The 16,192-nt window shown below is 49.9% G+C and overlaps 2 protein-coding genes across 4 annotated transcripts in view; one reads left to right on the plus strand and one right to left on the minus strand.

Annotated features, from left to right (window-relative positions):
• SNX30 (sorting nexin family member 30) overlaps positions 1–16,192 on the minus strand; it is a 109,454-nt gene that overhangs the window by 7,667 nt on the left and 85,595 nt on the right. For all 3 annotated transcript variants that reach the window (XM_082843454.1, XM_082843455.1, XM_082843453.1), the window contains 2 exons: positions 12,186–12,272; positions 2,385–2,537 (listed from right to left, as the gene is read on the minus strand). In XM_082843454.1, the coding sequence (XP_082699580.1) occupies positions 2,385–2,537; positions 12,186–12,272 (240 nt within the window). The remainder of the gene's footprint in view (positions 1–2,384; positions 2,538–12,185; positions 12,273–16,192) is intronic.
• LOC309964029 (ubiquitin-like FUBI-ribosomal protein eS30 fusion protein) lies at positions 2,668–3,356 on the plus strand. Its single transcript, XM_082842659.1, is given in 2 exon segments — positions 2,668–2,992; positions 2,995–3,356. Coding segments are annotated over 2 exon segments (399 nt in total). The 5' UTR covers positions 2,668–2,703; the 3' UTR covers positions 3,105–3,356.

Raw genomic sequence — 16,192 nt, forward strand, 5'->3', positions numbered from 1 at the left:
CTGGGTCCTGTTCTCTCCCTCGGCCATCATCTCTGATCTGGAAGGTTCTTCTATGTCAATGATGGGAACCAAGGCCACACCAGCTCGCTTTTTCTTTCTTTTCTTTTTAGCATTTTTAAAACGTATTTTATTATACAACTATTACATGGAAACATTTTCATTGTAAAAAAACTTCAAAAACTACAAAGGAAGCAAAAGGTCCCCTTGACCAGAGACCCAACTAAATACCAGCTTTCTTCACAAAGTTAACCACTGGACAAACACTCAAGCTTTTTCCCACCCCAGGACCCTTAAATATGTTGCTCCCTTTGCCTGGAATACTTGTTCTTTGTCTCCGAGACTCAGGTTAAATGTTACTTCCTCAGATTGGCCTTTCCTGCCCACTCCACCTGCCCCCTTCCATCCTGATCTGAATGATGCCCCCTAGTCTTTCCTCCCAGTTTCCTGTTCTTTTCTTGTAGGGCACGTATTTCTCTGAAGAGGTGGGATTCTTGGATTAACGTCTATCCTCCACTAGACAGATGGCTCCTTAATGGCAGGAGTCCTGCCACTTTGTTTACCGATGTGTACCTGGTCCCTTGTACACAGACAGTACACAAAAAGCATCTGTGAAATCTAAGTAGGAGCCAAGACGAGGCCCCAAGACAGTGGCCCTGTTTGCAGTATAGCGGCAAGACGTGGATAAAGGCCCTGGGTTTGAGTCCTGGGACGCGGGCCTTGGGAACAGTGGAATTAATCACCAAGAGGAGGAATGAACATCCAACTGAGTCAGCACTGGTGCAGTGGGAAGCGGGGCTCGAGTGAGCGCACGAGGGAAGGAAGCACCATTCACTGAGTATCCACCATCTGCCAGGCACATTAGAGGTTCTCAGGTATCATTTCATTCTTTCTTCACCATCATTCAATGGATAAGGATCACTCCCCTTTTGCAGATGAAGAAACAAAGGCACAGAGAGGCACCCTGTCTAAGAGCACAGTCAGTAGAGGACTGAGGCCTTGGCTGCACATGGAATGATGTTTCCACCTTTGGGCAGTCAGGACTGTCCCCAAAGATCCGTGGTCCCTGTCCCCCTCACTGACCGTGTGTGGTAATTCTCAGACCTGTGGACCCGGAGAGACAAGTCCGATCCTAGTTCAGTCATTCACAAGGTGAGTGACCTTGGGCAGAGTTTTAAAACCTTGCTGAGCTTCCATTTCTTCAGCTTTCAATTGAAAGCCCCTAAAACTCACTTCACAGTGTCATGATGGGGGTTAAATTTAAATGTAATGAGATCACATATGCAAAGCATTCGGCCCAGTGCCAATGCAGACACACAGTGGGGGTCCCATGAGAAAGGTACTGAGGAGAGGCGTATGCCACCTTCCCCCTTCCCTGTGGAACAGCCCTTACTAAGACCTGGCAAGTAAGGGCCATTCCATGACTTTCTTCCTTAACCCTCCTCCCGATCAAGATGCAGACACACTGCCTCTGCACAGCAGCCAGAACCAGCAAAGCTTTTGAAAAAGACGGATCCTTCCAGCTTGAGATGACGACGTGCTTCTAGAATTGTGATGGGAGCAGCTGAGTTAATGCTTGTTCGGCTTGATTTTACGTCTACAGGTTACTCGCTGAATTACCACTGGGACATTCTTCAGCGATAACGTTAAGCTTTAAGGAAGATGAGAATTCGTCAGCAGAAATGACCTAGGGTTGGATACGCTAGGAGCAAACTTCGAGGATACTCCGCTGCAGCCTGATGACAGCTGCATGTGTGTGAGGGTGGTGGGCGGGACACTTACCTTGAAGTCCACAGATTAAGGGGACTCAGCAAAAAAAACTGTTTTTAAAAGTTTTCTTTTGTAATCCTACATCCCTCTGTGTTAGGTACTTAAAAACAGTACTTCAAAGTCTATTTTTAAAAAACAAACAGTATTTTGATAAGGGGTCTCTAGGCTTCACCAGATGACCAAAGGGACCCACGGCACAATGAAGGGAAGCACCCCTGTGTGAAGAACCACAGAACAGCTTAAAGGAACCCCGAAGCCTCTATCAACTGGGGACATCCCTGCGCTGTAGGCCTGACTGACTGGGAAGCAGCCGCTGGAAGGACTAAAGGGCTTGGAGGATAAAACTGCTGCTTCCATCAGCAGGGTGTGCAAGTAAAACTCCTGTGGGCACCCAGGCCCCCCCCCCGCCCCACCCCCCGGCTTCCACACCCAGCACCACATCTAGCACAGCAGGGTGAGGACACACAGGGGTTGCTAAGACTAAACACATAAATTAAGGGAAGGAGATGGGCCCAGCAGGACCCTTCTGGACTTCTGGCAGGCCCCGACCAGAGGCTCTGGCCATTAGAAACGCTTCCTCGAGGAGAAGACTGTCATCCTGTCAGCCCGCTCATTACCTTCTCATAATACTGGATGTTCTTGTCGGCCATTCCCATGAGCAGCTGCCGGAAGTCCTGCCTCTTGCTGTTCTGCCACCTCTCCATGTCGGCTTTCAGATCAGCATTGAAACACTCCATCCGATCCTGACATTTCTCCACATTTGCTGGTACCTGGAAGGGGGATGCATACACAGGAGCTTTGTATGTGTGACGGGTACCTCATGCCCCTATGCTCACACATTTGTGAGAGGCCAGATTACTGCCTTAAAATGCCATGGCTCTTTCTTGACTCCATCTTTGCGGTAGCGGCAGCGGTATCTGTGGTTCAGTCGCCAACATGCAGCTCTTTGTCCGTGCCCAGGAGCTACACACTCTCGAGGTGACCGGCCAGGAGACGGTCGCCCAGATCAAGGCTCATGTAGCCTCATTGGAGGGCATCGCTCCAGAAGATCAAGTGCTGCTCGTGGCAGGCATGCCCCTAGAGGATGAGGCTACCCTGGGCCAGTGTGGGGTGGAGGCTCTGAGCACTCTGGAAGTAGCCGGCCGCGTGCTTGGAGGTAAAGTCCATGGTTCCCTGGCCCGAGCTGGGAAAGTAAGAGGTCAGACACCAAAGGTGGGCAAACAAGAGAAAAGAAGAAGAAGACGGGCCGGGCCAAGAGGCGTATGCAGTACAACCGGCGCTTTGTCAATGTTGTGCCTACCTCTGGCAAGAAGAAGGGCCCCAATGCCAACTCTTAAGTCCGTTGTCATCTTGGCTTTCTCTAATAAAGTCACTTAGCCCGATAAAAAAAAACAAAAAGAAAGAAAATGCCATGAACACACTCCCTCCTCTGGAGGCATTTATTTGTAGGCACAGCCTTGGGTTTCCAGATGTAAGAAAGAATTCTGAAAAGTGCTATCCTGACCCAAATTTTTAAACCCATCCAAGCCAAACAGTGACTTGTGGGGGAAACACCTGCCTGTTTACAAACAGGAAGAAGAAACGCTGTGATTCAGTCATGTCTTTGGCTCCTTTTAGGACTTACCCATCCAAAAATGAAAATGTGTGCAGATTTTGCAAGTGTACAGCAGTAGCTGGTATTGCGCTGCTATCCTCCTAGGCCCCATATTGAAACTAGAAAAGAGGGTTTTCCATATAACATGAACTGTTCCATTAACCGTGACGTTTTGGTGATGCCTCTCTCCATTAACCAGAGAATGCACTGCAATAAGACTACTGGCCCACTTTATAAATCAACTGGAGACTTGTCCACGCAATCCCCAGACAGCAGATAACCAAAAATAAAGAACTAAAATTGGGTAAGTCTGGGGAAATGGAAACAAAGGTGTTTATGCATGTCAAAAACCGTGAAATACAAAGAAGAAATATACAGCAGGCTATTCCTAGTATTTCTTAAGGAAGTTTAGAAGGCTTTCTCAAAACGGAACTAGGTCCCCTGAATTTCACAACTTTCACTTTGCTTTGGTGAGTTTCATCCATCCTACACAGCTAGAAAGAAAATACCCAATATTATAAGAAGGTAATGGGAAATGATCACCCTGGTACCCAAAGCACAAAGCTGGCTTCTCTCCTAACACAGGAGCTCCACTGGACTTTGATGGTGCGCGGGAGGAGGCGGGCGGCCAACATGCCCAAAGCTGGGTCACACACCCACCTGCCAAATGCTTTCCCAAAACAAGTGAGGCCTTGTACATTTTGTGTGCTGGGGCCTCTGATCCCAAGTGTAACCATCAAGGTCAATCTCTACCAACCAGGGAAGTTTTATACCCAGACCTTATGGGCAGGAGCTGACCCAGAAACACCTCAGGCAAGGCCAAGCCTGAGGGAGCCAACGCCTTCAGGGCTTCCAAAGTGCTGAGGGCACTTAGCCGTCTGCCACCTAGACCATCTGGCCATGGCTGCAGTACACAGGAGCAGGGAAAGTGGAGCCGCCTAGGTGAGGGGATTCAAATGTGCCTGGCACAGGCACTAAACTTGGGAGAGACAAGGATGAGTCAGAGAGGAAGGTATACAGTCAGGCATCCTGGGAGACTTAAAAGCAAGGAACTTTGGGGAATTCCCTGGCGTCCAGTGGTTAGGACTCGGTGCTTTCACTGCCATGGGCCCAGATTCTATCCCTGGTTGGGGAACTAAGATCCCACAAGCCGCTCAGCATGGCCGGAAAAAACCCCCACAAAAACCAATAACAAGGAACCTGTTTTTTGGGGGTGGGGGTAGGGGAGCGTTCTCCAAAGCACTTAAACTTCCGGAAGAAAGTTTTAAAAGGACTCGATTTTCCCTCCTGATCTAGGACTGAAGTCACTTTGCCTTTCCCTGCTGATTGACCTGTTACTGTTGGCCACCTTGAGGGAAACCAAAGTGTAAACAAGAGTGCCCTGGCTTTGCCTCTCCAGAGCCATTCCCTGACAAACATCCCAGGAACAAGCCTCAACAGGCACCCAGCGAACCAGTCTCTGGGCTGACCTCCCTTCCCTCCCCGCAGGCACAGGCCAGGTCCCTTCTTCCTCTCCTGGCCACTGCTCATTTTAGCATCTGGGGAAAAGTGCCCACGATCAACTTCCTGTTTAGTTAACTACTGCAGCAAGGAGGAAAGCAAAGCTCTGAGAGGAAAACCTCCTGGGACACGGTGAGAAGAGAGGAGCTAGGCTCTCTGATTCCAAGGAGTGCTCACCTAGCAAAGATTCCTGGGTCTGGTCTGGGCATAGAAACTCCGGACTGCATGACTGCCTGAGCCTTGATGTGGGAAGTATTTTTTAGCTTATCATTTTCCCTACACACTCCACGCCGGGTACAGAGGGCAAGTGCTCAGGTCTCAGCAGGCGAATCTTATCTCAAGTCACCCAGTCTAGTTGGGAAGAAAATGAACGTGGCTGGACACTGCGGGGAGATGTTTCGAGCGCTTTCACTTCACTTGGAGCCTGTGACACGCACACTGTGAGGAGCAGCTGGAGGCTGAGGACAGCTTGGATGGGGGAGCGGGCTTCCCTGAAGAGGCGACTCTTCAAAGATGATGGAAGTGGGGCCTGTGACGCCAGAGGGATGGTACATGCAAGTGACAGAGATGAGACAACACCTGGACCCACCTCAGGAACAGCCAGCTCACAGGCCACAGAGCCCTCAAAGGCAGAGAGAGAGAGCGAGCCCCAGCTGGCGGGGAGCAGATGAGAAACCTGGGGCTCTTCCTGAAGGCCAGGGGTTCTGAGGCCCATTTAACTCAGGCGTCCTTTTTGGAAAATAGAAACGCCTTGTGCTTCCTCTTACTATAGAGACAGTTCTAGAGCCAGACTTCCAGGGTGTGAATACTGCATCTACCACTTCCTAGATGGGTGATGTTGGGCCTCTCCACGCCTCAGTTTCTTTTTCTGGATGATACCCTCCACCTTATAAGGTTGGAATGAGGTTAGATGAGGCAGTACATGCATAAAACTCCTGGTACCTGGCATGTGTTAAGCGCCGAACCAATTATTTGTTAGTTCTGATCAGTATCAATACTGTAAAGCGCTGTTCACAAAAGATAATCTATCATTTGCATAACCCCTCAAGTCAAGAATATTTTACTGAACTTTATTCCATGTCACATCAAAAGGTTTCTTTATTTTCCAAATATAAAATATTATAATATGACTAAACATGTTCTTTCAAACTTCATGCCACCCTTCACCCATGCTACCTCACCCCAAGATTTCACCAGAGATGAGAGATGAGTCAACACCAAACTATACTGGCCTGTGATCACCCTCAGTACCCTGGAGCCAGGGTGATGGCTGAAATACCAGAAGGGACAGATCAGACCAACCTGGTGGAGACAGAACTGACAGATTTGGCAACCAACAGCACACAAGAAATAAAACATAGGAAGTCAGAGAGGAGACTAAAGTTTGGGTGGCGGTAGTCCACCATACGGCTCACGGTAAAGGACAGGTCCACAGACCAGATGAAGGAGGTAGCTGCAGCCATGGGAAGGGTGAGACCTCCCTCCACAAGAGGGGGCTGAGACAACTCAATAACAAAAACAAAGAACCCATTTTAAGATGAGTAAAGGTCTCCAACAGACATTTCTCCCAAGAAGTTATATAAATCGCCAACAAGCACATGAAAAGATGCTCCCATCACAAATCCTTAGGGGAACGCAAATCAAAACCACCTCACGTCCATTAGGACGGCTACTGTTAACAAACCAACCAACCAGAAAATACAAGGAATGGCAAGGATGGAGAAAATTGGAACCTTTGCACATGTGGAAGAGAGTATGGCAGTTCAACAAAAAATTAAAAGTAGAATTACCGTTATGATCCAGCAATTCCACTTCTAGGCATATACCCAAAAGACTGAAAGCAGGGCCTCAAAGAGATATCTGTACACCCACGTTCACTGCAGCATTATTCGCAAAAGACATAAGATGGAAGCTACTAAAGTGTTCGTCCACAGATGAATGGATAAATAAAATGCGATATACACCTACAATGTAATGTCATTCAGCCTTAAAGAGGAAGAAAATTCTGACACATGCTACGACATGGATGAACCTTGAGGGCATTATGCTAAGTGAAACAATCCAGTCACAAAAAAACAAATACTACTTCATTATAACTACCTATAAGCGATACCCAGAGTAGTCAAATTCATAGAAACAGAAAGTAGGAGAATGGTGGTTGCCAGGGACCAGAGGGAGGGGAAACAGGGCTTTGTTGTTCAATGAATATGGAGTTTCAGTTCCATAAGATGAAAGGAATTCTAGAGATTGGCTGCAACAATAATGTGAATTTACTATAACACTACTGAACTGCACAGTTAATAATGGTTAGGATGGTAAATTTTACGTTTTGTGTATTCTGCCATGATTAAATTTTTTTTTAATATATGGGGGAATAAAAGAGGGGGCTAAGGAGGGGAGAGCCAAAGGGTAGAAAAACTCATGGAAAAGCCTACATGTGTAGGCTTAATAAAGGAGTCAGCAAAAGTTACCAAGAAATATGGGCACAGAAGCAGGAAGTGAGTCAGAGACAGCAGAGCCACAGAAGCACAAGGGTGGAGGAGGTTAGAAGAGGGAGGAGTTGGGAGGGCTTAAAAAGAAGAGAATAAGAGAGATTGCGTGAGCTGCCTGAAGTGACCAGCTGCTGAAGCTGCCCAACTCTGCGGAGAGGAGGGCTGCTGGCAGCAGGTGCTTGGGCTTGCATTCCTCTCACTTTTGTTTCTTTCTGGATGGTGTCTTTGTGACAATCGATTCACTGACTAGTAACACCCTGCATTCCTTCCTAACTCAATGTTCTGATTTTTTGACTGAGGTACTGTTATCGAGTTATGCTACCTTGTACCTGGAGCAGGTAGAGATGGGAATAGCCGATGCTAACGGTCAGGTGTTGCTGATCACAAGATACCAAGAAGGGAAAAGAATCTCCAGACAAGACCTCAAAACACAACAATTTCTAAACAGAGGACAAGACTGCATTCTTCACATTGGTTCCCCTACCTCTTGTGAGAAGTTCCATTACAGAATATTGGTTGTGGAGCGATGGGAGACGGGTAACACGGGATGAGATTCAGCACGTGTGTGCTGGAGAGCAGGGTGGTAATGTGAATTCACTGAACATTCACTGAAAAATGTATTAATGAACTCTTTCCACGTGCCAGGCATCTCTCAGCCCTACGATATGAATCTCTACCTAAGTATCCTTCTTGGAGCTAGGCTGGAGGCATCACATTGTCTGCTCCCATGAGGGCAGTAGGTTAATAAAGTCCCCAAAGATTATATAAGGCAGACATGATCCCAGTATCGGGGGAGAGGTGCCAGGACCAGTGACAGAACCAATTCAAGATGGTTGTCTTCTCGGCTATATGCCACTAAGTGAAAAGCAGGGCACAGCTTCCTATCTGGTACTGTGTGAACGACAGCAGTATTATCCCCCCAGCCCTCTGGGAAGCCAGAGTTCCAGGCTGGTCACCTCCAGTTTCAAGCAACCTGGTCTTTGATCTCAGTGCGCCATACAAATATTTTCATTTTCTATGGGAGCTGTGAGATGAAGAGAAGTTGAGGAAACACTGAGGCAGGGTAAAGATTGAGAAGAGCCTACTGAATTTGGCACATAGGAAGTCACTGGTGCCCTGAAAGAATGCTTTGAAAAAAAAATACATAAAAAGAAACAAGCTTCAGAGAATGGCAGCTGAGGAGGGAAGAGCGAGCGCCCAAGTGGAGAGCAGATGCAATGAGAACAGGAGCCACGAGCTCCCCAACACCCGCTGAATGGACTAGCAGACACGGACGGAAGAGCCAGCGGCAGGCCCAGGTTCTCTGCCCAGTCCCTCTAGCATCAGCCGTGCATCTTGCAAAAGCCGGAAGCCTCAACCCTCAGTGAAGCGAAGATTGCTGGGAGCCCTTGTGGTGGGGATAAAGGGCTCCCACTTTGGAACCAGACACATCCGTGGCCCAATTCCAGCTCCACCGTGTGTGAGCATTGGCGTGTAAGTCATATAACTCCCCTGAGCGCTGGTTCCTCATCTTACAGATGAGGAACCGCATTGACAGAGGCTGTTATAGGAATCCAGTAAGGGAGGTGACAGAGTCCTGCCCTTCTGTGGCCGATGAGTCTGGTTTCCTAAGCTAGGCTGAGATCACAGCCGCCGTGGACAGGACTGGGAATTATCAGGTGTGTGTCTCCTCACTTGTCGAAAGTATCTGGAAACAACAGATACCCCTGCAAAACTCTCAGGTCTGCCGAAGCTCCATATTAATGAGTCTCCCTGTTCCTATCTGCTACTTCACAGCTGGAGTTCTTGCTCTCTGCCACATCCTCCCCATTCCAGAATGTGCACCATTCTGGTGATTCTAAGAGACTCTGAAGGTCCACAGCCTTCAAGAGGCCTGTCCCACTGACCGCAGGTGCTCCTTCCTCTCCTCACCTGCTCTCACCCCGAGGAGCGGCACTTCAGCCCCTCTCGTGGTCCGCTCCGCCCGGCCCCGCACCACAACACCTCAGCTCCACGATGACGCTGCCCACTCCCAGCAGCCTCTTCACCTGGCCCGTAGCCAGTACAAGCTACCAGTGGGTCAGGGCCTGAAATACTCCCTCTCTTTCTTTCTTTTTTAACCTTGTATGAAGCATTCTCTCCTAGCATCCCTTCTTCTTTTATTTTTTGAACCAGCAACCTGTGAATATATTAGCATTTGAAAAGAGTCAAATGCAGAATAAAATGTGCAGGTTCCCCCCATGGTTTACCCTCCTATGAGTCCACAACAGACTGTGCATGCTTCCCGTCCAGTTTTAAATGCCATTCCTCAGCCCCCCTGTGTTTCTAGTAATAGCTTTGTCTCAAGCTTCTAAGGAGGGACAAATTCTCAGATTTCCCCCAGTCTGTGGTCCTGACAGATGCAGCAGAAGGCAGCCAGCCGCCCCCCCACCCCCAGCTGAGTGCCTGTAATTTCTCCAACCTCAAAATTAAAGTGAGGAAGGCCAAGCCTGCAAAAGCAAAGCTCCATCTTCCTGAGAATAAGCCACCTCGGGGTCTGCTGAGTTTCGTCAACCTAAAAACAAAGCAAAACTTCAAATTCTGCGACACAAACGTTTCCCCTCAGCTCTAGCGGCCTCACCGCTGCCTGCCCTCAGCACACGCCGAGAAGCTGCAACCACAGGGCTCCCCAGCCGGCAGCTGGAGCCACGGGGCTCAGGCCTCTGTCCTCAGACGTCCACTCCAGTGTGAAATCCCGGTGAGGGACACGGAGACCCAAGAGGCCATTTCCTTCTTCCGGGTTACAGAGAAGTGACCTCCCCATGGCTTCACATAAAATCAACTCTCCCTCACTCCTCAGAGCAACGTTTCAAGATTTCACCTCAAAACAGAATCAGCCCCAAGATTCCCTCAGATCTTCTGTTAACATGCCCAGACCTGGCGCCTCCCTGTGAAAACTCTCCATCTTTCAGTGGGAATCTGGAAAGTGAAGCTCAAAACATAAAACAATAAACAAAGCACAGAAAAATCTTAAGCTACTCATTTCCTACAACAGGTCTCTCCCTGCTGATGGGTGGTCAGGGAGGAAAGACGCTCAGGAGGCGTGGAGAAGCAGGGGACACTTTGGGACACAAGGAAACGATGCCCCGAACAGTGCAGTGAGAAAAAACATTTTTAATAATTAAGAAAAACAAAAAAGTGGCAACAAACCCAGAAAATGAAGCTCTCATTCAGCAGTCCTACTAGAGGCAACAGGAGCTAGTTTGGAAAACAGAGGATCTACCAATGAAGCACCTGTTACTACATCAGACACTGGGCTGATTTTTCCATCTTCACAGCAATCCCATGTACGCATCCCACAAAGGCTAATGAGCAAACCAGTCCAAGCTGGGGGACAGAGCTGGGATTCAAACCCAGGGCCATGTGATTCTAAATCCTGTGCTCTGTCTACCAAACCATGGTTGACTTGGACAGGCTGCCAACTGAGCCCTCCTTTGCCCAGCAAAGTAGTGGCTGCCCCAGACCCTAAACTGGAGACACAATTTCTGCTGCCCCCACCATTGGATCTCACTCACTGGTACATGGTCGGGACAGCCCCTGTTTTGTTAAGTATCACCACTGCTAAATAAGTAGCCAAGTTCACTCTGGTGTAGCTCAGCATCCCACGAGAGAGAAGGAAGACAAACTCCGCCTCCCCACGGTGTGCTGAGAGGGTATAGGTGTGTTTGGGACCTACTGGTTGGTCTCCTTGGCTAGAAAGAAACCCTTCCCCGTCTCGTAAGGACTCCTGTGGCCAAGAGGATGAGTCGTATGGGTAAGTGATGCTCCAGGGAGGTGAGAACAGCAGCAGCAGGAAGATTTCAACACTCCCTGGGAGGAGAAGGGAAGTCACCCAGGCCAGCAAGAAGGGTAGAGCACGAGGTGGGAGCTCTCCCAGGTGGAACACGTGAGCCAGAAACAGCTGTTTCCTCTGCTCTGTCTGCTCCAGAGTGGGTGTGACCTGCAGGCAGCCAGCAATCCAGGGCACAGTCAACATTTAATTCGGCCTATTACTCATAACCTTTAGCTCCTGTCTTTGGAAAGGAACTGTCCCCAGTAGGGCTGAACATATACTAAATGCCAAAACCAGCCTCTGACAAAGCTTGCATTCGGTGCTGAGCAGGTACGAATGCTGACAGAACTATTTAAGTGACATCGTTTAAATACAGGACCTTCAGCTTCCAAACTAGGCTAGTGGCAGAACTTGCTGTCTTTCCTTCCCTCCCTGGCCAGGAAGAGTGACTTCTATACTTATATTTAGAAGCTAAATTGTTAAGAGTGAACTTTTTAAATACAGTATTCCACGTCATCCCTTTAAGTGAGACTGAGACGTGGGCTCAGCAGGCCGTGTTCCACAATATCAGAGGGACAGCTAGGAATTAGTCGGCGGGACGGGCTGCTGAAGACAGAGGGCAGCTGTGCACACAGTGCTTTAAAAGTGCTCACTCTCAGCTTCTGTGCTTTTCTCCTCCTGGGATGGTTACAGTTTGTGGACCAGTCCACAAATCACACTTCTGAGAACACTGATCTAGACTGTTCTTCCCCAGTCTCCTCAGCCCCATTTCATAGACAGGAACTGCCTATAAATGGCAGAGCTGGAAACCTTAAAAAAAAAAAACAAAAAAAACCAGGAAACAGCAGGAGAGTCAACCGCCAACGTACATTAGACATAAAAGGGAGCAAAAAGAGGAAAAGAACAGCATCAACCCCGCCCAGCGAGCACTGACCATCTTGGTCATATGGATCTAGGGACACGAATTCGCTCGTCATCCGGGGGGCATCACTGCCGGAAGCCCGGAGCAGCCCGCCCGCCCGCCCCGGGCGGTTCCCCTGACCTTGGGCCGCTCTTCCTTCCTCAGAGCCACAGCTTCCAGTTTGGCTTCGTACTCGGCTTGCACTTGGTCCCTTTTCTTCAGCACGCTCTGTGGGAGGGAGAAAGGGCAGCGTGAACACAGCTGTTGCTTCTGTACCCCGTTCCTCCTTGAATCATGGCCCCAGCCAGCCAAGGGCTCCTAGGACGGTCTGGCTGCAGCATGACACAGGCTCTGGAGGCAGCAGGGGTGGAGGAGGGAGAGAGGGAGAACCGTGCTCAGAGACGGAGCTTTCTAGCACGGTAACTCAGCCTGACGTTGAAAGCGACAGAGGCCTGGGAAAGGGCGAGGTAGGGGGAGCGGTGCCCACCAGCAGGCATGCGCACAGGGAGAACTCAGCTGCAAGACGTGGAGCCTGGCAGGTGACAAGGCGGGACGTTCTCTGAACCGTTAATGAGAAAGTCTAAGTCACGAGAGTTCTTGTCTCTTTAATTCACTGAGTTGACCCCTGGTGGACTGATTTGCTCATTGATCATTATTAGCTACTTATCTGTCCTCCACTCTGGGCCAGTTATGCAAAGAGCAAAGAGATACAGCTCGTATTTGAGGGGTTCCAGCTAAGGGAGAGGTTCAGATACGGCAGGAGGCTGCTTGTGCTCGAAGAGCCACGGACGAGGCCAGAAGCCCTGCAACCATGCGGCGAGCCCGCCAGAGTGAGCGGTGATGGGAGCCAGGCTGGGTGGAACAAGGCGGAGGCAAGCCAGGCACCCAGGATGCAAAATTTAAGGAGACACTCAGTCTTGGGCCCTGTGCAAGTTCAAGGTTGGCACCTGAGCGTGTTTCCCTAAAGCTGTGCCCTGGGCGCCTCCCTCGCCTCATCTGCTCCTGGCTCTGCCGCTAAGACCTCACCAGATAGAACAGAAAAGTATCGGTTTCATCCCAGGGTTTCTTTTTTCTTCTTTTAGTAGAACCACAAGTGACAAACCAAGAGTAATAAGAACTTTCTTTGCCACTAACTCAGAAGACACAAACTGCTATGAGAGCTTCGAATCTCACGCTCTCTGGCAGAGCATGGAGTCCGGGCAGGAAGGAGCCATTCCTTGGCTAAAGAAGTGGACACCCTGTGTCCCTAGCACGTGCTAAAAGGTGATGAGTGACTGAATCACTGACAACGCTCTGATGCTTCTAATGGAAGGCGTCAGCATGGGGAACCGCAAGTCTCCCCTAAGTAAGTATTTACTTGGAAAAGTGTTTCACCACTAGAAGAACGTGAAGTAAAACTTTCAATAGCTTCCCTTTTCATTGCTTGTCACTCAGCATTCTCTTCGGTGCTCTGAAGTTACCTCCCCACACTCATCAGCCTCTGAGCAGGAACACTGATGGTGCTGTTCATAGAACTTTGTGTTGTGATGGAAACGTTCCATGATCTGCACTATCCAGTACAGCGGCTGCTCGTCCCACGTGCTGACTGAGCTCTTGAAATGTGGCTGGTGTGACTGAGGAACTGGATTTAAATTTTTATTAATTTTACCTAATTTGATTAAACTGAAATAACAGGACTTCCCTGGTGGTCCAGTGGTTAAGAATCTGCCTTCCAATGCAGCGGATGTGGGTTCGATCCCCGGTTGGGGAACTAAGATCCCACAGGCCGCAGGGCAACTAAGCCCACACGCCACAACTACTGAGCCCGTGAGCCACAATGAGTGAGGCTGCATGCTGCAACTACCGAGCCCGTGTGCTCTGGAATCTGTGCGCCACAACTACAGAGCCCGCACGCTCTGCAGCCTGCATGCCACAACTAGAGAGAAGCCCGCACACCACAACTAAGACCCGACACAGCCAAAAATAAAATTAAATAAATAAATAAATAAATATTTAACTGAAAGAGCCACCCATGGCAAGGGCCTGCCATACTGAACAGAACAAATCAATAAAGTAAAAAAACAGAACAAAAAAACAGGGGTCCTTTCTGGATTTCACAGAGCCGAAAGCATTCTAAAGCTACTGGTCTGGTATCAGCACTAGCTGCTCTCCATGGAGACACAAATATGGTTCCCTCGGGGCCAGGGGCAGGGGCACCTAGAATCCATGCCATGGACTCCCTTCACAGGACGCCTCACATCTTACTGGGAAAAGCGCACATCCAGGCTAGGAACAGGGTTCCAGGAACTAGGGTGAGTTGTTCCAGTGACACACCCCTGTCAGTGTGGCAAGAACCTCACAACCAAAGCTAGAAATGCTCTTAAAACAATACCTTGGGACACAGCACAGCTGTGTGTGTTGTGCTCTCTGCTGTATCCCCAGCACTTGGGTAAGTGAGTGAAGGAATGTTAAGGCAGGGCAGAAACAGGGTGAGGATGGCTGTGGAGGGCGGGGCAGGGGCATGCAGAGGGGAACGCAAGTATCTCCACGCCCCTCCCCTTGTTGATTTCTGGTATCCACTGGAATCAGAGACCCCTACAGATCTCTGGGAGAAGCTCAGATGGTGAATGTCTGCAGGGACTAGCCTCCCACCCAAAACAGCAGATTCTGCCGATAAACCTGGCCACACTAGCCTGTGGTTGAGGGGGCCTGAGCCTACGATGGAGTGAAAGGGCCAAGATACTTGTCAGCATCTGCAGAGAACTTCCTGGGGCCTCCTGTCCCCAGTTCTGCTCCAAGTCTCTCTGTAGAGGTTGCCCAGGCCCCCAGGCACGGAGGGATGGTGAGAGGAGCCCTGTCAGCTCCACTCAGCTAAATGCATCTCCTCTCCCTACCCCCAAAGCAGGCAAGGGGGCCCCAAGATTCAGCCACACACACCCCCTCCCACTACTGGGACCGTGCCTTCCTTGGCCCAGAGGAGAGGTAAGGGCTCTGTCTCCTCAGCCACTGCAATCCCAGCCTCGCCTGGAGCAACCAGACACTGCCTTCTCATGAAGCCTGACTGGAGGATTTGGGCTAACATCCCTGCCTCAGTGGACAGCGGAAAAAACTCCCAACAACAACAAAAGCTCACAACGACCCTGCGGCAGTGAAAGGATGCCCCCGCCATTCTACAGGCGAGAACACTACGGCACCATGGAGGGACCTGGTTGAGGCCGCACTGCTGGCTAAGAGCACGGTGGTGACTCACCCAGGCTTCTCCTGCTGCGTTCCAGGGCAGAGCGCGGTTTCCCAGCCTGCCTGCAATCCAACCAGGCTACAGGCTAAAGGCTGGGAAACCTGTTCTGAATCAAGATAAACTGTGGAAGACTACCATCCTCGCTGGGAGCACCTTTGAACACCACGGTCGATGGTCTGCAGGGACTGGCCTCCCAGCCGAAACAGCACAGATTCTGCAGATTAACCTGGCCACACTAGCCTCTGGTTGAGGGGGCCTGAGCCTACGATGGAGTGAAAGGGCCAAGGTACTGTGTCAGCATCTGCAGAGAGCCTCTTCTATCACTGAGTGACAAGCAAAAGACATTTGTCATCTGAGCTTCTCACAGAGATCTATAGGGGTCTCTGATTCCAGTGGACACCAGAAATCAACAAGGGGAGGGGCGTGGAGATCTGCATGCCCCTGCCCCGCCCTCCACAGCCATCCTCACCCTGTTTCTGCCCTGCCTTAACATTCCTTCATTCACTTACCCAAGTGCTGGGGATACAGCAGAGAGCAAAACACACAAAACCCCTGCCCACCTGGAGCTTACATTCTAGAGGGGAGGCAGATAACACACAAGTAAAATGTAACAATACAGCGCGTGTAAGGCAGTGCGAGGTGTCCAGGAAGAAAGATAAAATAGGAAAGGAGGATGTAAAGCACTGAGGGTTTGGGAGATGACGAATTGTACACTGGGTGGCCAGGGAGGACCTCAATGAGAGGTGACTTTTTTTTTTTAAATAAATTTATTTTCTTTTATTTATTTTTGGCTGAGTTGGGTCTTTGTTACTGCACGCGGGCTTTCCCCAGCTGCAGGGAGCGGGGGCTACTCCTCGTTGTGGTGCGCCGGCTTCTCATTGCGGTGGCCTCTCCCGCTGCGGAGCACGGGCTCTATGCCCAAGGGCTTCAT

The sequence above is a fragment of the Leucopleurus acutus genome (genome assembly GCF_964270905.1).
Source record: "Leucopleurus acutus genome assembly, chromosome: 7".
NCBI lineage: Eukaryota > Metazoa > Chordata > Mammalia > Artiodactyla > Delphinidae > Leucopleurus > Leucopleurus acutus.